At 36.5% G+C, this 22,478-nt stretch overlaps 1 protein-coding gene across 2 annotated transcripts in view; it reads left to right on the forward strand.

The window, feature by feature from the left end:
* olfm1a (olfactomedin 1a) overlaps positions 1–12,421 on the forward strand; it is a 45,481-nt gene extending 33,060 nt beyond the window's left edge. The window contains exons 5-6 of one of the 2 annotated variants that reach the window (XM_087251656.1): positions 4,360–4,466; positions 7,734–12,421. In XM_087251656.1, coding sequence (XP_087107782.1) covers positions 4,360–4,466; positions 7,734–8,408 — 782 coding nt within the window. In that variant the 3' untranslated portion in view covers positions 8,409–12,421. 2 annotated transcript variants of the gene reach the window in all.
* Positions 12,422–22,478: the final 10,057 nt, after the last annotated feature.

Below are 22,478 nucleotides of genomic sequence, written 5' to 3' on the forward strand. Positions count from 1 at the left end.
TTTAAATAGCCACTCAAGAGCTAAAATGTGCTGTCCATGTATGTGGTCACTAAGCCCTAGGAGGTTAAGGCAAGTCATTTTACTTTGTGGTCATTTTTAAAACGCCTCTCGGGCAGTATGCTCAATTATTCTGTCTAAATGGGAAAACCTCGAATTCTCCAAAACTGTTTGCCAAGCTTAGGATTACATTACTTACAGTATTTGGAATCACCAATACAATTAGACCAATATTGTCCCATAAGCTTCTAAATGTTCAAAACAAAATCAACATTTTTTCAGGTTGCCTGAGCTAATACGCATGGGCACTCAAAAGGAACGAGATCACGGCACTGACCTCAATTATGGCCGTGCTACATATTATCATCCTCTGGATGATGCTTTGTCTGATCGCGCTGGTCTTCTGAAGTAATGCACAACTTGGTCTTAATGGCAAATCTCCTTCTGAAATGAGGAGCTTGCCCAGTAGCTCACCATCTATGTTGGTGGACTTGAGACGCAGAGAGAAGTTGACCGTGACGACAAGGTTTGAGTCTGGTAAAGAAAGCAATGCTTCCAGAAAGCAGGTAAAACAAAAGGCAAAAATTAAAATGAACAAGTGAATAGAGATCGTAATAAGCTCTGAAAACCTCGTTAATATCAGGTGATTTTCTTTTTCTGGATTACTTTTGAAAACACTGTCTGTTAGGTTTATAGGGAAGGGGGTGAGCGTTGGTCTATCAGTGCTTTTGAAAACACTATCAGTTGGGTTTAGAGAAGAGTTTGGGTGGAGATATCAGTCGGTCGGTCAGTCAGTCGACAGCAGTCTCTGATGGATTTACGCGAGACAGGCAGGTACGAATGCCACTTGCTAAAGAACTTTGAGATCTGAAAAAGCTTACACAGCAGCCTCTAGTAGATTCGCGAAAACAAAAACAAAAAAAATGTACCTCCTGGGACGTATTTCACGATCTCCAGAAGTGTATATAGGGCTACGTATCAATAATGAGCCTGAGTTGCATAATATTGACCTTAAAATGGTTTTAAAAAATGTAAAACTGCATTTATTCTAGCCAAAATCAAACAAATAAGAAAAAAAGCCTTGCTCTGTTAATGATCGCTTGGGAAATATTTTTACAAAGAGGCCGTGTAATTGTGACTTCAACTGTAGATGCTATCCTTCAGCCCACACGAAATTCATCATCTCCTAAATATGCTAATGAAACTGCAATCCCTCGCCGGCTACAGACTGTTGAACTAACATTTGGCGGTGGGGTCTGGTGTAAAGACTGACCACCTGTGCTGAGACAATAAATCAGGCTGGCACTTACTGAACATTATGTGTCATGGAGTGTCTTTGAGTCTAGGTTTTGTTTGCAGCAGTACGTCTGGATCAGAGAACCGGGCGAATAAATGGCAACGCATTCAATCTCGGAGGGATTATGGAATCGTACAGATCAATATTAGCAGATTATGAATAGTCATATAGAGGTCAGTCTGTTCATGGGCTGGCTAAATCGTATTATTTTGATAGTAGAGCTGAAAATAGATGAACAGAGATGGGGGAGAGGGGGAGTAGGAAACTGCTTGACAATTGACTATGTTGAGTTTTGTTGGATTTACTGCTTTTATTAAGTGTGATGAAGGAAAAATTAATGCTCAGTCGTATGCTGCACTGGTATAATTTTGTCAATAGCCAAATATACAATATGGACCAAAATTTCTGAGGAAGATTTCCAGTGCCTTGTTGAATCTGTGCCACGAAGGATTAAGACTGATCTGAAGGCTAAAGGGGGTCCAACTCATTACTAGTAAGGTGTGCCTAATAAAGTGGCCATTTTTAAAATAGATGTTGTGTATATAGGATATACTTTTATGAGCTTGTGTCATATATGTCATTTGCATATAAGGAAATATATGCAAATTACATATACGCCATACAAGCTCATGTTTGGATTTCACACCTATAAAATAAGTCATATGTGCAATATGGATTTCTGGTTTGACCCAACATTGGGTTACAATAACCCAGCATTTTTATTTATCAGATATACCATTTGGCTTACAGTATAAAGCTTTGAGCACAGAATTCAATGATTGGCCAATCATAATCCGGTATTTTGTTTAACCCTTTAACCAAGGTCAATGAAGTCACCAGATATACAAACCAGTCTTTCACCAGAGCTCCTCCGGTGAGGTTTTGCATAAAACAACATGATGATGATCACATTTCAGTGCCAAGAACAGAGCATTGGAATAAATACCATGGGAATCGGAGGAGCAGCTATAAATGTACATTGGTATAAAAGCAGTTGCTATTCCCCGGTGAACTGCAAAAACAGCACAGCCAGAGCGAGAGAAAGAGAAAGTGCTAGAAAAGGAGGATACAGCATCAATTCTGTGAAAGACATAAAGTGACAGGAAAAAGAGGTCCAGAAAGAAGCATAAATGAGAGAAGAACAGACATCCTCATGTATGAGGACTCTTGCAACACTGCAGACGTCTACACAAGTTATGCTCCAGTGCGTCTGTCTGACACTGTCAAAACAGAGAGCATGAGAGGTTCACTGATGCCTGCAAACTCCTGCCTGAGTGCCTAACACACGGCACAGTGTATGACAGAAACTGCAGCGCTTTCCCATCCAACACAACTCATTTACCAGCCCCAAACACTGAGCTCTAAACAGCAATAAAGGGGTAGTTCGCACAATTTTTTCATTCATTCATTCGTTTTCCTTCAGCTTAGTCCCTTTATTAATCTGGGGTCGCCACAGCGGAATGAACCGCCAACTTATCCAGCATATCTTTTACACAATTTAGTTTATTAAATTTAGCTTTACCGCTTGTCTTTGGACTAGAGGTCTGCATTACATAAATTTCCGAATATAGCGCGGGAGCGGTCGGTAACTCGCAAAATTTGAATGGGAGCGGGCGGTCTAACAGTATCGAGTACGCGTATGTATGTGTTTAAATGAGAGAGCTTGATGCTGTGTGCAGCTTGTTTGTTGCTGTCTATGTGTGTGTGTGTGTGTGTGTGTGTGTATGTGTATGTGTGTGTATGAGAGAGAGAGCTTGGTGCTGTCTATGCGTGTGTATATGTGTGAATGAGAGAGAGCGTGATGCTGTGTGTTGTTTGTTTGTTGCTGTCTGTGTGTGTGTGTGTGTGTGTGTGTGTGTGTGTATGAGAGAGAGCTTGGTGCTGTCTATGTGTGTGTATATGTGTGAATGAGAGAGAGCGTGATGCTGTGTGCAGCTTGTTTGTTGCTGTCTATGTGTGTGTGTGTGTGTGTGTGTGTGTGTGTATGTGTATGAGAGAGAGCTTGGTGCTGTCTGTGTGTCTATGTGTGTGTATATGTGTGAATGAGAGAGAGCGTGATGCTGTGTGCAGCTTGTTTGTTGCTGTCTATGTGTGTGTGTGTGTGTGTGTGTGTGTGTGTGTGTATGTATGAGAGAGACAGCTTGGTGCTGTCTATGTGTGTGTGTGAATGAGAGAGAGTGTGATGCTGTGTGTCGCTTGCCTGGTGCTCTGTGTCTATGTGTGTGTGTGTGTGTGTGTGTGTGTGTTTGTGTGTGTGTGTGTGTGTGTGCGCGTGTGTTTGTGTGTGTGTGTGTGTGTGTGTATGTATGAGAGAGACAGCTTGGTGCTGTCTATGTGTGTGTGTGAATGAGAGAGAGTGTGATGCTGTGTGTCGCTTGCCTGGTGCTCTGTGTCTATGTGTGTGTGTGTGTGTGTGTTTATACAGACAGCTTGTTACAGGCTGTTTGGACTTTGTATCATGTAGCTGGGTGTTTTTTGGTTTAAGCCTCTTAGTTTTTAAGATATCACTAAGCTAGTGTGCTCCAAAACAGTGACTACATTCACGTTTAGAAGAATAAGAAACATTTAAGAAGATATAAAGCTGATTTAAACATTTAAATCGTGTAGTTTGTCACCTCCGCCTAAAAAGATCAATGGTTTTACTTACGTCACCTCATACTTCAGTTTCTCATCATGACCAATCAAATGCTCTGTAGTATCTGACATGCCCCGCCTCTTTAAGACTCTTTTCGTTTGCTTTTCATTTGAGGAAAATAAAACATGTGAGAAAATAAAACGCTATTGGCTGTTTTTTTAAAGAGGAGGAGCTACACAATGTCCCACCCTCTCTTCTTGTTTCAGTTGAGATTACGTCAAACATCTAATAAAAATGCAACTTTCAAAGCACTTCACAGGACTGTTAAAAGTTGTGGTCGCTCTGCAATCTCTTTAATAATATGAAAAAGAGCAGCATGAACATTCTCCGAAATATTTCATGTATTACGAATACAATAGTTATAAAAGGTATTGAACATTATACTGAGTACATTTTTTTGTAACATTTTTCTTTCGTCTTCTATTACTAGCCTGTGGGAAGCTGACAGGAATAAGTGACGCCATCACCATAAAGACATCCGGATCGAGATATGGATCGTGGATGACGGATCCGCTCGCCCCTGATGGCGATACGAGGGTGAGTTTATCAAATCCTTCAGCTTAAAGGAGTTTGAATCACTTCACATCCCTCACTTAAATCAAAACCAGTGTTGTTTTGAGTTTTTCTCTGCTTTTAAGCCTTCGATTTGGGGCTGTTTTGTCCCAGCAGTGTGTTTTCTTGTAAACAAGCCAAGAGTGCGGTTTATTAAATTACTTTTGCGCATTAAAATGCAAATGATAGGTGTAAATCTTGCAAGATTTCATTAGTCTGGCAGAAAAGCCTTTCTCCTGGTAAGATCTGAATGATGTTTTAGTATTTCCCATTGTATCGCTACTCCGTTTTCACACTTGCTTTAGCATTCTGTGCTAAAAAAAAACAAAGATCTTGTAAGTCAATTTGAGTTCCCTGCCTTGTACAAGCTTTCTGTCTTTCTCCAATTTCTCCAACAAATCTAACACATCCATCTTGGTTAGATGTCAGCAGCAAGTAAGTTTGCTTGACAACTAATCCATGATCCCATCATATATTAATGCAACGACTTCAAAGAGGATGGCTGAAGGTGAAGTCGTGGAGTTTTTTTTAGGCCCGTTGAGATGGATCGATCCAGCAGAAAAGCTCAGAAACTGAAAGGCATCTGGCCTGCAGTTCTGTCTGAGCCTTAAATGATTGATGAGGGGTCAGAGAGTTGCCCTTGCGTGAAGCCCTCCATATATTTCGTCAGTGAATATACACTTAAAAGGGTCAGACAGTTCTGAAGCAGGCTTGTTTTAAAGGGTTGAATGCTTGAAAGCAGATTCACAACAGGGAGATGATATAATATAGGCAGATGTAAAAGAAGGAATGTTATACATCAGTGCCAGAGATGTAGACTGCATGCTGAGCTTGATTCTGAAGGGATCAATGATAAATCAAAGTGTTTGAGAGGAAGAAAAATGCATGTGGCACATGTATTCCTCACAACTCTAAGTCAGAATTATTCGCTCTCCTGTGGATTTTTTTTTTCTTTTTTAAAATTTTCCCAAATTATATTTAACAGAGCAAAGAATTTTTCACAGTATTTCCTATAATATTTTCTCTTCTGGAGAAAGTCTTATTTGTTTTATTCTGGCTAGAATAAAAGCAGCTTTTTATTTTGTAAAAAAAAAACTTTGTAAGGTCAATATTATTAGCCCTCTTAAGCAATATTTGTTTTGATTGTCCACAGAACAAACTATCAATATACAATGACTTGTAAATATCACTTTAAGCTGATTACTAGTATCTTATATTAGTAATATTACTATTAAATATTATTTACTGTCATCATGGCAAAGACAAAAGGAATGTTTAGAACTGTGTTGAAAAACTCTTCTCTCCGTTAAACAGAAATTGGGGGAAAATATATACAGGGGGCTAATAATTCTAATGAAACTGTATGAGTGAACACTTTACTTGTTATTAAAAAATAAATATATAATTAAAAGTTATTAAAAGTTGAATAATTAAAAGTTGTGTTTTTAATTATACTCTTCAGCATTATGTAATAAATATCATGAAATATTGGTTTATAAATGTGATTGCGTTTTTGGCAATTGCGTGATATTTTATGTGTCTACAGTGTATCTGGAAAGTATTCATAGCGCTTCACTTTTTCCACATTTTTTATGTTACAGCCTTTTTCCAAAATGGATTAAATTAATTTATTTCTCAAAATTCCACACAAAATTGACAGTGTGAAAAAAGAGTTTTTGAAATTGTTGAAAATTTATTAAAAATAAAAATCCTGAAAAATCACATGTACATCAGTATTCACAACCTTTGTTTAACACTTTGTTGATGTATCTTTGGCAGCAATTACAGCCTTACGTCTTTTTGAAAATGATGCCACAAGCTTGGCACACCTGTCTTTGGGAATTTTTGCCCATTACTCTTTGCAGTACCTCTCAAGCTCTATCAGGTTGGATGGGAATTAACAGTGTACAGCCATTTTCAGATGTTCAATACGATTTAGGTCTGGGCTCTGGCTGGGCCACTCAAGGACATTCACCGAGTTGTTGTGAAGCCTCTCCAATGATATTTTGGCAGTGTGTTTTGGGTCATTGTCCTGCTGGAAGATGAGCCGTCGCCCCAGTCTGAAGTCAAAAGCAGTCTAAAGCCGGTTTTCATTCAGGATGTCTCTGTACAACGCTGCATTCATCTTCCCCTCCATCCTGACTAGTCTTTTTTCAGTTCCTGCTGCTGAAAAACATCCTCACAGCATGATGCTGCCACCACCATGCTTCACTGTAGGGATGATATTAGCCTGGTGATGAGCAATGCCTGGTTTTCTCCAAATGTAATGCCTGGCATTCACTCCAAAGAGTTCAATTTTAGTCTCATCAGATCAGAGAATTTTGTTTCTTATGGTCTGAGAGTCCTTCAGGTGCCTTTTGGCAAATTCCAAGTGGGGAGAGGCTTCTGTCTGGCCACTCTACTATACAGGCCTGATTGGTGGATTGCTGCACAGATGATTGTCCTTCTGTAAGGTTCTCCTCTCTCCACAGAAGAACGCTGGAGCTCAGACAGAGTGACCATCGGGTTATTGATCACCTCCCTGACTAAGGCCCTTCTCCCCCGATCACTCAGCTTAGATGGCCGGCCAACTCTAGGAAGAGTCCTGGTGGTTCCAAACATCTTCCACTTATGGATGACTGAGGCCACTGTGCTTATTGAAACTTTCAGAGCAGCAGACATTTTTCTGTAACCTTCTCCAGCCTTGTACCTCAAGTCAATCCTGTCTTGGAATTCTACAGACAATTCGTTTGTCTTCATGCTTGGTTTGTGCTTTGACATGCACTGTCAACCCTGGGACCTTATATAGACAGGTGTATGCCTTTTCAAATCATGTCCCATCTACTGAATTTTCCACAGGTGAACTCAAGTTAAGGTGCTGAAACATCTCAAATGGATCAGTGGAAACAGATTGTACCTGAGCTCAATTTAGAGCTTCATGCCAAAGGTAGTGAATACTTATATACATGTGATTCTTCAGGTCTTTTAGTTTTAATAAATTTGCAACAGTTTCAAAAACTATTTTTTACATTGTCATTATGGGGTATTGTGTGTAGAATTTTGAGAAATAAATGAATTTAATCCATTTTTGGAATAAGGCTGTAACATAAAAAATATGGAAAAAGTGAAGCGCTGTCAATACTTTCCGGATGCACTGTATATTTTAATAGGCACCTATGATGAAAATCATCTCTTGTAACAATCATTCCCTTTCCATTTGTGTTGTAAAATGTTTGATCCAACCCTCACGCTCGTTCATTTCTTCTCCACCAGGTGTGGTACATGGACGGCTACCACAACAATCGCTTCGTCCGCGAATACAAGTCCATGGCCGACTTCATGTATTCCGACAACTTCACCTCACACCGGCTTCCTCACCCCTGGTCGGGCACGGGACAGGTGGTCTACAACGGCTCCATCTACTTCAACAAGTTCCAAAGCAACACTATCATCAAATTCGACTTCAAGACCGCCACCATCAGCAAATCTGGCCAGCTGGATTACGCTGGATTCAACAACCGATACCACTATTCCTGGGGCGGCCACTCCGACATCGACCTCATGGTGGACGAAGGTGGGCTTTGGGCCATTTACGCCACCAATCAAAACGCAGGGAACATTGTGATCAGCAAACTCAACCCGGCCACCCTGCAAATCGTCAAAAGCTACACCACCAACCACCCAAAGAGGAGCGCGGGTGAGGCTTTTATGATCTGCGGGACGCTTTATGTCACCAACGGCTACTCAGGAGGGACAAAAGTCTACTACGCATTCCACACCAACTCCTCCACTTACGAATACATCGACATCCCGTTACAGAACAAGTACTCGCATATCTCCATGCTGGATTACAACCCACGGGACAGAGCTCTTTACGCGTGGAATAACGGACATCAGGTGCTGTATAACGTCACCTTGTTCCACGTCATTCGCTCGGAGGAACTCTAAAGTGACTTTCTCTATCCGTCCGAGGTAGCATCGATGGAGTTTATTACCGGAAAATAGAGTAATGCCTGATTGATTGTTCAATAAAAGAAGACGTACAAATGTATCAAAAGTAATAGTTCGAGGCAACGTTACGAATAGCTGCCAACAAGGTCTTTTTTCTTGTCTTTTTTTAAGCTTTCCTTAGATGATTCTGTTTGAATTCCTCACTGCAAAAACGTTTCGGTTATTAGTGTTTTAGTCACATTGCATAGTAGAAATGTTGTAAAACAGTATCGGTTTATTTGAGAAGATCTTGTATCTTATTTTAAGCACTTTTTTATATATTTCTGACAGATCTCTTCTAAAAACAACAACCCAGGCTCATTCTGAAAACTTACCGCTATATACATACTGGAGAGCGCCAAATGTATCTCAGGAGGTACGTTTTTTTGCAGTTTTTATTTTGGTGAATCCACAAGAGGCCGCTGTTTATGCTTTTTCAGATCTCAAATTTCTCTTGTGAATGCCATTAGCACCTGATGTTCTTAAATAAATCCACCAGAGGCCGCTGTTGACTGACAGACTGACTGACTGACTGACAAACACTCCTCCTTTCCTAAACCCAACCGATAGTGTTGTCATCATGGTCAACCCCATCGTCATGGTTAACTCCTCTCTGCGTCTCAAGTCTGCCAACATACATGGCGAGCTACTGGACAAACTGGTAACAATGGGAAAGCTGTTTATTTGGAAGTAAGAAACTAAAAAATACTATAGTAATTTATAGTAAATACTAGTGTTTTTGAACCATACTATAGTAAATTACTTTAGTAAAGTACAAATTACCCAATGCTGTACATAGTTTTCTACAACTATATGAATTCTACCATAGTTAAAATAAAGTATACTACAGTATTTATTGCAATTTTTTTTCGTTCACCACAGTTAATACTTTGCATGCTGTAGCATTAATTAATAAAGGGTTGTAAACACTTTAATATAAACAGTATTCATTCATTCATTCATTTTCCTTCAGCTTCAGGTCGCAACAGCGGAAAGAACCACCATCTATTTTCGGCATATATTTCATACAGCGGAATTTCTATAAATTTCTATAGTATTTTTTCATGTGTGAAATTAACCAGCAAAGTTATCATAACTATTGTTTATTTTTGACTAAACGTGACGTGCGTTCTCAAATGTTCAACTTATCAGTGATTCCAATTTTACAAAACCGGTATCCGATTATAAAATTTACAAATAAAAATGATTATTGGTCAGTCAGTGCATTTTGGTCATCAAATTACACAACATATCGTTTTGAGGACATGAAAACGCAAGTTTTTTGAAAACCCGTTTTCGAGTTTTATGTAAACAATAGCAATATTTTCTCTGTGTGAAATACAAAAATGGAAATTCATTCAGTCTAGGCATGCAAAAGTATTTGACAATCGAAACAACAGATTTGGCTAATACCTTTCTTTACAAAATGGCATCGCCCCCTACTGGCCTGTCATGCGTCATTTTGCCTTTTTTAGAGATTTGCATAAATAGGCATTGTTTTGCATTGCATAACATTTTGTGAACGAGATATCAGTTTTTCGAACATCCTCGTCATCTTAAAGTACTCTAGAAATAGTAATCCTTACTTTATTTGTAACTTTTCCAGTATGTTGACATATTTTTACTGCAGGCTCATAGTATTTCTTTACAGTGACATCGCCCCCTACTGGCCTGGCATGTATGATTTTGAGTCTTTTTTATTGATCTTATTAAATGGATTTGGTTTTGTTAACATTTTACAAACACAACATCGCCACCTATTGGCCTGGCAAACATAATTTTGTTTTTTTCTTAGATTTCCATAAATAGACTTTTGCGGTTTTGCGATCATTTTGCGATCACAACGTCTGTTTTTCATACATTGTTGTCATCTTAACGTGCCATAGAAATAATAATCATTACTTCATTTTTTTTCCAGTATGATTAGATATTTTTACTGCAGGCTAATAGTATTTCTTTACAAATTGACATCGCCCTCTACAGGCCTGGCATGCATCATTTAGTATTTTTCATAGATCTGTTTAAATTGACACTGTTTTGCGAACATTTTGTGAACACAACATCTATTTTTCATACATCGCTGTCATCTAAACGTATTCTAGAAATAGTAATCCTTTACATTATTTGCAACTTTTCCAGTATGTGTAGATATTTTTACTGAAGGTTCATAGTATTTCTTTATTAAGTGACATCGCCACCTACTAACCTGGCCTGCATCATTTTTAATTCATCTGCATAAATGAACATGGTTTTGCGAACATTTTGCAAACACGACATCGGTTTTTCATACATTGCTGTCATCTAAACGAACTCTAAAATAGTTATCCTTATTTTATTTGCAAATTTTCAGTATGTGTAGATATTTTTACTGAAGGCTAATAGCATTTCTATACTAAAGGCCACCTACTGGTCTGGCATGCATCATTTATTTATTCTTTTTCATTTATCTGCGTGAATGGACATGGTTTTGCTAACATTTTCCAAATAAGACATCTATTTTTCATACAAAGTGACATCGCCCCCTACCCGCCTGGCATGCATATTTTTTGTCTTTTTCATTGATCTGCGTAAATGGACATTGTTTTGCGAACATTTTACGAACACAACATCCATTTTTCATGCATCGTTGTCATCTAAACATACTCTAGAAATAGTCCTACTTACGTTATTTGCAACTTTTCCAGTATATTTAGATATTTTTACTGCAGGCTCATAGCATTTATTTAAAAGTGCCATCGCCACCTACCGGCATGCATCATTTTTAGAGTTTTTCATTGATCTGCTAAAATAGACATTGTTTTGCGAACATTTCGCGATGACAACATCTGTTTTTTGTACATCTTCATCATCTAAACGTACTCTAGAAATAGTAATCCTAACTTCATTTGCAACTTTTCCAGTATGTTTAGATATTTTTACTGCAGGCTCATAGCATTTCTTTACAAAGTGACATCGCCACCTACTGGCGTGCATCATTTTCAGTGTATTTCATTGATCTGCTTAAATGGGCATTGTTTTGCAAACATTTTGCGATGACAACATGTATTTTTCATACATCCTTGTCATCTAAACGTACGTAAATTTTTACTGCAGGCTCTTAGTATTTCTTTGCAAAGTGACGTCGCCCCCTACTGGCCTGGCATGCATCATTTTGTCTTTTTCATAGAATTGTGTACATGTGTACAAGTGACAATGTTTTACGAACGTTTTGCGAACACAGCATTTCTTTTTAATACAATGTTTAAATGTGTACACTAGCAATAGTAATATTTACTTTACTTGCAACTTTTCCAGTATGTTTAAATATTTTTACTGCTGACGAATTCCCTAATCAATCGAATCGTTTTTGCAGTGTTCTTATCAATACTTGTACAGCTTTCCGAAAACGATTCAGTTACATAATAATGAGCAAGGAAGATATCTTTTGGTTCGTCCTTTGTATTGAGAGCAATCAAACCATCAGCTAAACAAGCGAAGGCACTGACTGTTGAAGGCCCTTTGTGTTTTGTTGTGACTGTATGTAGATCAAAGATTTGCATGACCATTTTTAGCACAAGGATTGTATGATTTTATTTTGTTTTGCGCAGTTAAATGACAAATTGTATATGTGAACAAGAGATTAGATTAGCGATTGGTTTTGCTATTCTTCCTGCCATGCTTTATTTTTTGCTGTATCTCTTTTGCGATCTGTTTCTTTTACATTTGTGTTTATAAAGTGACTATTTAATTGTAGGATGGATTGTAAGGAGAGAAGTGTATCTATTTAAATATAAAGTTGTCAGCAAAAAAAAAAAAAGTATCTAAAGACAATGTGAAAATAATGTATTATTCTTTGACTGTATTTCAAAGACAGATCCGTGTGTCAGCTGTCTTAGTTAGAAGAAATCGATGGCGTCATCTAAAACTGTTACGCTTGCATCTGTGTTGTACTTGCAATGTGATTCATATCAATAAAGCCAGTCTTTATTTTACACCTCTTGCTCGAGGGAGATGAAATCATGTGCCAAATTTGTTGATCACCCTACAGTATCGAAGTATAGATCTACAGTTGAGGGAAAAAGCTTACGTACACTTTGCAAAATGTTAATTATTTTACATAATTAGAGGGATCATATAAAAATGAATGTTTTTTTTTTTTTTTTTAATACAGACCACATTTAAGGATAGTCCAAAAGAGTAACTCTTCTAAGTTTTAACACACACTTGTTCCTTAATACTGTATTTTACCAGATGATTCAAAGCTTGTTTTTGTTGTTGTTTGGTTTAGCAATGGTTGTTCATGATTCCCCTGTTTGTCCTGGGCATTTAAAGAGACAGTTCACCTAAAAAATGTTATCATTTACTCACCCTTTAGTAAACCTATTTGAGCTTTTTACTTTTGTTAAACACAGGATATTTTGAAAAATGCTGGTAGCCATCAGCATTCTTCAAGATATCTCCTTTTTTGTTCACCAGAAGAAAGAAACTACTAAAGGGTGAGAGAGAATAAATAAGTCTTTATTTTTAAACCCGTTTAACTTCCTGTTGATCTTCAAAAAAACATGAATTATTTAGTTTGTCCCTTTATAATTTAGAGATCCCTTTCCAAACAGAACCGTATAATTTCCAACTATTACAGGTGATCAACACTCACAGTATCTTCTGCAATTACTTCTGAAGGACACAAAGTTTTAATTCAATTAATTGTATTTATTTTCAAGTAACAAAATGAATTGACAGTAAAATTTAACTTAACTTTAAGTTGGTTATACGTTTTTGTAATTTAATTATTATTTTTTATTTTCATTTTTTTAACAACTGTAAAATTGCACAAATCATCTTCGTGACTTTTATCATTTTCTTTTTGCTAAACTTTTTAGTTTTAGTTTATATTTGAGAATTTTTTTTCTCCTGTCGCTTGATTTTTATTTTTTATTATTATTATTATTTATTAATTTTCCTTTGGTTTATTCTCTGCTTTATCAGAATGAACTGTCAATTCGACTTTTATAAATAATTTTTATTATTATTATTTGTTGATTTATTTTTGATTTATGTGTACAGAAATGTTGATTTATTTATTTAGTTAGTTAGTTATATGTATATTAAGTCATTTTATTTATTTATTTATTTATTTATCTACAAGTTAAACTAATAAAATGGATAAACATAGTTGCAATTCAATTAATTTTATTTATTCTCAAGTAACAAAAATTAATTGACAGTATGATTTAATTTTAAAAATAAGCAGTTATAAGTTAACACTGTAAAAAAAAACTAATTTTATAGGAAAAAATCTTTAAATTAACGTAAAATAACTTATTAATTAACCATGTTTGGTTCCATTTCTGTACTCTGAACATTTCAAAACCATTGCTGTCTATGGAGGAATCTAAATATCTTAATTCAGAAATGAATGATAACAACATTTTTATTTTTGAGTGGACTAACCCTTTAAAATTAAATTAATTAATTCTGCAAGGAGTCCTTTACTTTTAACTTTTCCTTTAACTTTTCAACTGTTTATGAATAAATAAATCTCATGTTAAGTCTGTGCTGGAGCAGATTCCAGCAAATAATGACCTGGCTCCAACTTTGGAAGCTTCTTGGAGCCGAAAAATAAGTCAATGGGACTGAATAGTCTAAAGTAAAAAAAAAATAAGAGCAGTCTAAAGGTGGATATCATTACCGGCCTATTCTCTTCCTCCATGGCAGAAAGTGATGACCTAATGTGTTTGGCTGCAGGGAAAGAGCTGATCCGGAAACAGCGGGACAGAGCAACTCATTAGCCTTCAGCTCTTCTCTAAAGGCAGTGTCAAATTGAATTGTCTGCTCTGCCTGTGCTCAGCAAATGCACATTTAATTCAGGCCACTGTGACACCGGCAAACTGCTATTCAGGGAAGAAGGCGCTTAAATTTAATGGCATTTCTCTTCCCCTTTCATCTCAAGGTGGCCATCAGATCCAGCTAATCTAATTGGCTTCAAGTCGTCAGTGCCACGGAGTCGCCGGATAATTGAGCTTCTCTGCGTTGCGCTCTCATTGTGATGATGAAAAGAGTCGTCTCCATTGTTTATAATTAAGAGCTTTTCTACTAATGAAATGATTTCTTCTTAAAATGTCTTCTGAAGTCTTGCCTGCGAAGGACATTTAAAGGGACGGTGCACCTAAAAATGTCAACTCTCATCCACTTTGTATATATATGTGTGTGTGTTTGTGTGTATGTATGTATATTAATTTATTTATGCATATATTTATTTATTTATTTGTTTTTATTTAAATATTTATTTATATAATTATTTATGTTTTTATACATATATATTTTTCATTATTAACATTTATATTTATATATTTATATGTGTTTATTTATTTATATTATTTTTATATAATTATTTATTCTTTCTTTATTTATTTATTTATTTATTTATTTATTTATTTATGTGTATTCATTTATTTATTTATTCATGTTATTTTAGCAAGCTACATCAAGTTAAACTAATGAAATTACATAAATAATACCTCAGTAAATAAAAAGTTTTAATTCAATTAATTGTATTTATTTTCAAGTAACAAAATAAATTGACAGTAAAGTTTAACTTTAAAAATGTTGGTTAATTATAATTTTTTTTTATTTAATTTTTTTATTATAAGTTTTTCATTTAACAACCGTAAAATTGCATAAATCATCTTCGTAACTTTTATAATTTTCTTTTATACTAAACTAAACTTTTTTAGTTTTAGTTTATATTTGAGAAATTTTGTTCTCCTGTCGCTTGATTTTTATTAATTATCATTATTTTTATTTATTAATTTTCCTTTGGTTTATTCCCTGCTTTATCAGAATGAACTGTCAATTCGACTTTTATAAATTATTTTTATTATTATTATTATTATTTGTTGATTTATTTTTGATTTATGTGCACTGAAATGTTAATTTATTTATTTATTTAATTAGTTAGTTATATGTATATTATTAATTCATTTTTATTTATTTATTTATCTACAAGTTAAACTAAAAAAATGGATAAACATATTTTTAGTTAAATTAATTTTATTTATTCTCAAGTAACAAAAATAAATGGACAGCATGATTTAACTTTAAAAAATAGCAGTTATAAGTTAATATAAGGTAACTAATGTTATTAAAAAATGTTCTTTTTTTAAATTCCTATTTATGATTATTATTATTATTTTATATAAAAACAGTAAAATTGCACAAACTATGTAAGATCTATCTTTCTTTCTGCTGAACACAAAAGAATATACTTTAAAGGAAGATGAAACCATTGACTTCTATAAATGCATATGGCAGTCAAGGGTTTCCAGCATTCTTGAAAAAATCTTCTTTTGTGTTCAGCAAAAAGAAAGAAACTCATTAATGTTTAAAAGAAGTAAAGGTTGAGCAAATAATGACAGACTTTTCACTATTGGCTGATCCATATCTTTAATCTTATCTCTTCAATTTAAACATTTTGTCCGTCTTCTAATATGACCAGCATAAATGTCACAGTTCTAATACAAGACTGCATTTTCTGCTAATATCAGTATGCATTTTTAATATTAGAGTATTTAAACTAGTCTAAAATGTTCTCATTTCCAAGCATGGTCCTTAAAGAGCTTCTGCTCTTTCCCTGCCTGCTTGTCTGTCTGCGAGCCCAGTTTTTAGGTCATCTGCTGAAATGTGCTGCCGTTCATCAGGATCTGAGACGAGAGGCCACTGGGGTTTGCTTTTTTCCCTATGGACGGCCTAAATGTGCACTTATCGTTTCAGCATCTGCTTTCTTCCTCTATCAGCTCTGCTCTCTCCTGGTTTTCCTCCTATAGAATGGCTTTTAAGTAAATCACACCGAGTGAACCACATTGTAAAGAGTTTTCCCATGTTGTTTGGCTCTTAATGGCTTTGAAGTAGTAGGGTTTCTCTGTTGTATGACTATTTCATATACAAATGCACTGCAGTTATTGCACGTAACAACACTCATTATTTTCATATAGCTCATAGTCGCTGGATGAGCTGCTTGCACAAATATTATTTTGTATTTTCAGCTTAGTCCCTTTATCAATCAGGGGTCACCACATCGGAATGAACCACCAACTTATCCAGCATACGTTTTACGCAGCAAATTCCCTTCCAGCTGCAACCTATCACTGGGAAACACTCTTACATCTTATTCACACACATACACTACGGACAATTCAGCTTACCCAATTCACCTATAGCGCATGTCCTTTGACTGTGGGGTAAACCGGAGCACCCGGAGGAAACCCACACCAACACGGGGAGAACATGCAAACACCACACAGAAATGCCAACTGACCCAGCTGAGGCTCGAACCAGAGACCTGGAGGGAGATGGGTCTGAAATACTGGAGACTCCTGGAAAAAACGGGAGTGTTGGTAGGTATGGTGTATGGGTGTTCCCACTGATGGGTTGCAGCTGGAAGGGAATTCGTTGTGCAAAACATATGCTGGATAAGTTGGTGGTTCATTCCACTGTGGTGACCCCAGATTAATAAAGGGACTAAGCCGAAAAGAAAATGAATTAATGAATTGTATGCACTATTTTAATGATGTATAAATATCTGTATTGTACTATAAACATGGCTTATTCTAAAATATTGCAGAAAGTAAGTAACTAAAATCACCTTATGAATTCCGAAGCCCTAAATGCAGATGCTAGAGTAAAAAAGCTACATAACCTGTAAGTGAACTAAACCATGTTCACAAACTACTGTGTGTGTCTGTACTTCACATGCTACTCACATACTAGAGGTGCTGTTGTGTTATAGCAGAGAAAGCTAAAATGGCGTCCAAAGCTGCTATTTCCTCAGAGCTTCTTCCGTTTCTGTATTTGAGCGTCCAAAGGACACAACACAAAGAGAGAAGTGCTTACAATTTTAATTATGTTCCAGAGAATTATAATAAAATATATAGCTAGCATTTGACAGGACAGCTTCCAGAATCTCTCCCAGTTCAGCGCTGAAAACTGTCCAACTGACGAAGCTGTGGATTGTGAGCCACAAGCTGTAAGTATTTTTACTTGTTAAAATAGATCTATTACAGGCACATTTTGCAGTGTTAATGGTATGTTAAGGAAGTAGACAAGGATGTAAACAATGGGAAATGCTGTTTGGCACCGCTAACAATTTAGCTACAAATACATATTTATCAGTCAAACCGCTGTAAACAGCCGCAATCTTTAGCAGCGCTGCAGTGTCTCTCTTTGACTGTCTCTCTAGGTGGCTGTTTTCCCTGCGTTCTACATCTCAAATAAAAAAAACTCACAGAAAATATGTGAACGTTTTATATTACTTACACATGCTTATTCCAAATACATGTGAAAGACACTTGTCAGATTTTTATTTAGAAAGCAGGCAGTGTGCTTGGTGCTTTCATTTTTCTGTCTGATTCAGGCAGCTAACGCTGCTAACAGCTGCTCTTACTGGACTGTTTACACAGCGCAAAAGCTCGTGCTTCTAGGGGCATGACGTGGTGATGTGGAGCCAATCTTGAGGGTGGGCCTTACAGAGGAACTAGGAAATATAACAGGGGTTTTCATGTTAGCTGAGTAGCTAAGAAGTAGGAGGGTAGAGAGCATAATATCAAGAATTAGATTAGGACATGCAGGACTCAACAGTACATTGTACAAAATGAATCAACATCAGACAGGAAAATGTGATTTTTGTGGGCAAGAATAAACCGTGGAGCATGTTATTATGATGTGTCCAAAGTACAATAGGGAAAGGAAAGTGTTTATTTTAAATTTGAAAAGAATCAATACAAATTTTAATTTGGTTAAAATGATTAAAAAAAAACTGTATAGTACTGTATAAAGATAAAAAAAAAACTGTATAGTATTTTTAATACTTTTTAAAAAAATATCTAAGTTAAATAAAAAAATATAGATATAAAAGGTGTAGGAAATTTTTTTTTTTTACTTTTCTAAAGATACATGGAAAGTGTGATGATAGCCCACACTCCTAACCAGCAGGTGGCGGAGATAAACCTAAAAGTTGTATGCCAACCGCCAACAAAAACTCATAAGAAGAAGAAGTAGCTGATTAGCTGTATATAATCAAGGTAAGATATCTAAAAATAGCGTGATTTTCGACAAGTGAAGCATGATCACACAATGCTTAGCATCTTATAAACACAGCCAAGCCTTAAAAATACACTGTGGATCACCCCTTTAAGCTACACCATTAGCCCACTTAGCAACATAATTTTTTTTCTTCCTGAGAGGTTATCACTGATGTTTTGTGATGATTTATGCTGCAGTTTACAATTTTACAATCTTGATTTTGCAAACTACAAGTCATATTTCAACCAAATACTAGACATTCAATATGGAGCCGATGCTAATGCTAACTCGTTTTCAACTTTATGCCATGGGCAAAAGTATTTTCAAAACATGCTTTCTTCACTGTGTCTGCAGTGGGTATCAAGAAGAAGTGACAAAATTTGACATTTTTTACAGGAGCTGTAACACCTTACGGAAGCAGAGAGCTAAAGGTTATCTTTAGAAGCGCTGATAAACTGCAAACATGACCAAGTCGATGCATTATTTAGCAGATATTTCATTCAAGCAGTCGAGTTTTCTCTCCCTCTTGCAGCGCTGTCTGTTTCTCACCTCACCTGAGATGTGTAAGGCTGCTAAAGTGTTGCTGTGCATACCTCCACAGCAGCCCAGAGCAACACCTCTCTCCTGACTGATAATGGCTTTCCAGAAAACAGAGCATCTGCTTGCTGCTATTTTTACCCTCTATTTGATTCCCTCTCCGCTCCTGTCTTCAGGGGGAGCTGAGCTATCGTGAAGATGTACTGTCTGAGGCACTATGGAAGATACAGAAACCTGTTTGGTAACATTAACTTCTGCCAATCCTGCATTTTTACGGAGGAGGCAAGAAATAGGAGAATAATAACAAAATTTGGATATTACAGTGCAAAACTGATACAAAATGAGTTTGTAAAATGTAAATGTTAGTTGTTTTTTGTTTTTTAATGTGCTTTAAAATGAAAATCTGACCAAAAAAAATCTGTAAATTAGCAGTTTTTTTTATTCATGTTTTTTTTTTAAATATATTTAGGCCTTTGAATTGCATTATCAAATCATGATCTTTCTTCCAACATCTTTTAACCTTGAAAAGTTCAATAAAATGTGACTTTTATTAACATTTGCTGTAGTTTAAAGTGAAATATTGTCTGAGTTGGTGTTGTATTTTATGGTACAAAAACCTTGTGATAAACTGCCAGTACATTTTCTGTTATTTTACAGACTTATTCCTCTATATTTTTTACAATTTGCTATTTCAAACTACTAAAATGTCAATAAAAGTCACTATGATAAACTCTAGAGTTGAATTTTCCACATCAAAAGTCGACAGAGCAGAGATCAACATTCCATAATCCAATTCACAACCGTAAATAAATGGAAAACTCATTATATTATAATTAATTATATGCAAGTTGGTGGCAACGTGGCGGCGCAGTGGGTAGGATGCTCTCACCTCACAGCAAGAAGGTTGCTAGTTCGAGCCTCGGCTGGGTCAGTTGGCATTTCTCTGAGGAGTTTGCATGTTCTCCACTTGTTTACGTGGGCTTCCTCAGGGTGCTCCAGTTTGCCCAACAAGTGAATTGGTAAATTGCCCGTAGTGTGTGTGTGTGTGTGTGTGTGTGTGTGTGTGTGTGTGTGTGTGTGTGTGTGTGTGTGTGTGAATGAGTGTGTATGGATGTTTCTCAATGATGAATTGCGGCTGGAAGGGCATCTGCTGTGTAAAACATATACTGGATAAGTTGGCGGTTTATTCCGCTGTGGCAACCCCAGATTAATAAAGAGACTAAGATGATAAGAAAATGAATGCATGAATATATGCAAATTGTTCTTATGTAAATTCTGTGAGTATAAAATCCCAATGGAAAACAAAGCACAGACTCTGATGTCATGTGCATACTCCAGACAGCGTTTGATTGGCCACGTTTCCCTTATTTTGTTTTTATCTAAGCTTGTGTTATACTTAATATGTATGTGGGACTCTTATTTTGAAAACTGGACAGGCTTTAAATAAGAGTAGGCAGTTATGTGAAACTGGCAGCCAGGAGTGGACTAGCCATAAGGGAGCATTACAATCTGGCCTGACACCAACCCCAATTCCAATCATAACAAATATTGCCTATTGGAATCCACATGAGCCCAAGATTTTCACAGATATCAGTCAAGTTTGGGGAAGGAAAAATCATGGTTTGGGGTTACATTCAGTATGGAGGTGTCCAAGAGATCTGCAGAGTGGATGGCAACATCAACAGCCTGAGGTATCAAGACATTTGTGCTGCCCATTACATTACAAACCACAAGACATGGCAAATTCTTCAGCAGGATATAGCGCTCCTTCTTATACTTCAGCCTCCACATCAAAGTTCCTGAAAGCAAAAAAGGTCAAGGTACTCCAGGATTGGCCAGCCCAGTCACCAGACATGAATATTATTGAGCATCTTTGGGGTAAGATGTAGGAGGCATTGAAGATAAATCTCAATGAACCTTACTGTCCTAATTAAATAATGCAATATCAAGGCATGATCATATTTTATTTTGGTAAAATGAGCATAATCTAGAGGCCTTTACCTTTCATATAAGCCACTTCTGATAGCAAATGAGCAACTAGAAGTCAAGTTATTATTAGTTGTTCCTAAAGCTTGGATAGGCGACAAGACCTTTAGTAAGGTAGTGTATGGCATGCATTTGTGCAGTTGGCATACACCTGATTAATGGTAGTTCTTTTTGTACTGGGTTAGACCCTACTCTAATGTAGGAACTGATATAGTTCCCCCAAAAGGTGTTTCTATAACTAAAATCATTCCCTGATCTTGTAGTACAAACACACAAAACAAAACAAAAACAGGTAGTTACCTCCGCCAATAGTTCTGGATATATTTAAACATTCATCTGGTGTGAAAATTAAAACAGTTCTGTCCAAGTAACACCTTTCATCTGAGAATAATAAATCCTAAAATTATTCATACAAGCTGTCCACTGATAGTCCCAAGTGTGTCGACAATTCCTACCAGTAGCTTGTCATCCAAAAGTGTACACCTCAACTGGAAATGGAATATGAATCTACACTGGATTTAAAACCCCAAGCACAGAGTGAGGTCTCTGTGTTTCAGATCTTCACCATACGCTGCCGCTCCTGTCCCATCATCCTTTTAAAAAGCTCAGCCTGAGGACTCTCTCTGAGTAATGGGGGTCCGCTTTGATGTCCCGCCGTCTCATCAATCGGAAAGCTCCACCATCTCATCTGCAACGTGCCAATCAAACCCTGACTTCACTAAACCAATTGAGCTCATTCTTTTGATTCATCCATGTGTGTTGATTCCCAGATTGTTAGAATTTCTAAAAGAGTATTAAAATAGCGAAGGGAAATTGCTTGCATCTCTATAGAATGCTTTATGTGTTGCTAAGAAAAGAATCGGAGGTTTCTGCGCAGCACCTGTGCTCCAGGGTGATTAGCGGAGATGAATATTGCTGATTTGCATATAATAGATGTTCACAGGGTAGGTTGTTCTCATCTCGCCGGCTTTCATAAGAATCCCACTCGTTTAGAAGTTAGCTGCTGAATCTAACATGACTGGTTTCTTTGATGGATACTATTTCAGGATCAGGACGGAAGAAATTATTTAAGAACTTACATCACAGGGGGAAGAGATTCAGAGACTTCAAAGATGTTCGAACACAAGAAAGCATACGGAACAATGTCAAAGAGAGAAAGAGAATGAGGAATTAATCACGCGGAAGCACTTTAATGGGAGACAATATACTTAGGACGGTGTAATGACGCCTTTTGAAATAACACTTGTCTAGGATCGATGATGAAATAAAAGCATGAACTTGGAAAAACGGTCACGGAAGAGCTATAAAGTCTTTTTCTGCTCTGCTTTTCTAGGTTTCAGAACAAAATGGAGTGCATTTAAATGAGATTAAACACTGCATTGCTTACTATTCGGTTTTATGATGTTCAAAACATCTAGATATTTGTTCCCGTCTTATAAACCTTTAATA

The sequence above is a fragment of the Danio rerio genome, chromosome 5 (assembly GCF_052040795.2).
Source record: "Danio rerio strain M-AB ecotype USA chromosome 5, GRCz13ab, whole genome shotgun sequence".
Taxonomy (NCBI): Eukaryota; Metazoa; Chordata; class Actinopteri; order Cypriniformes; family Danionidae; genus Danio; species Danio rerio.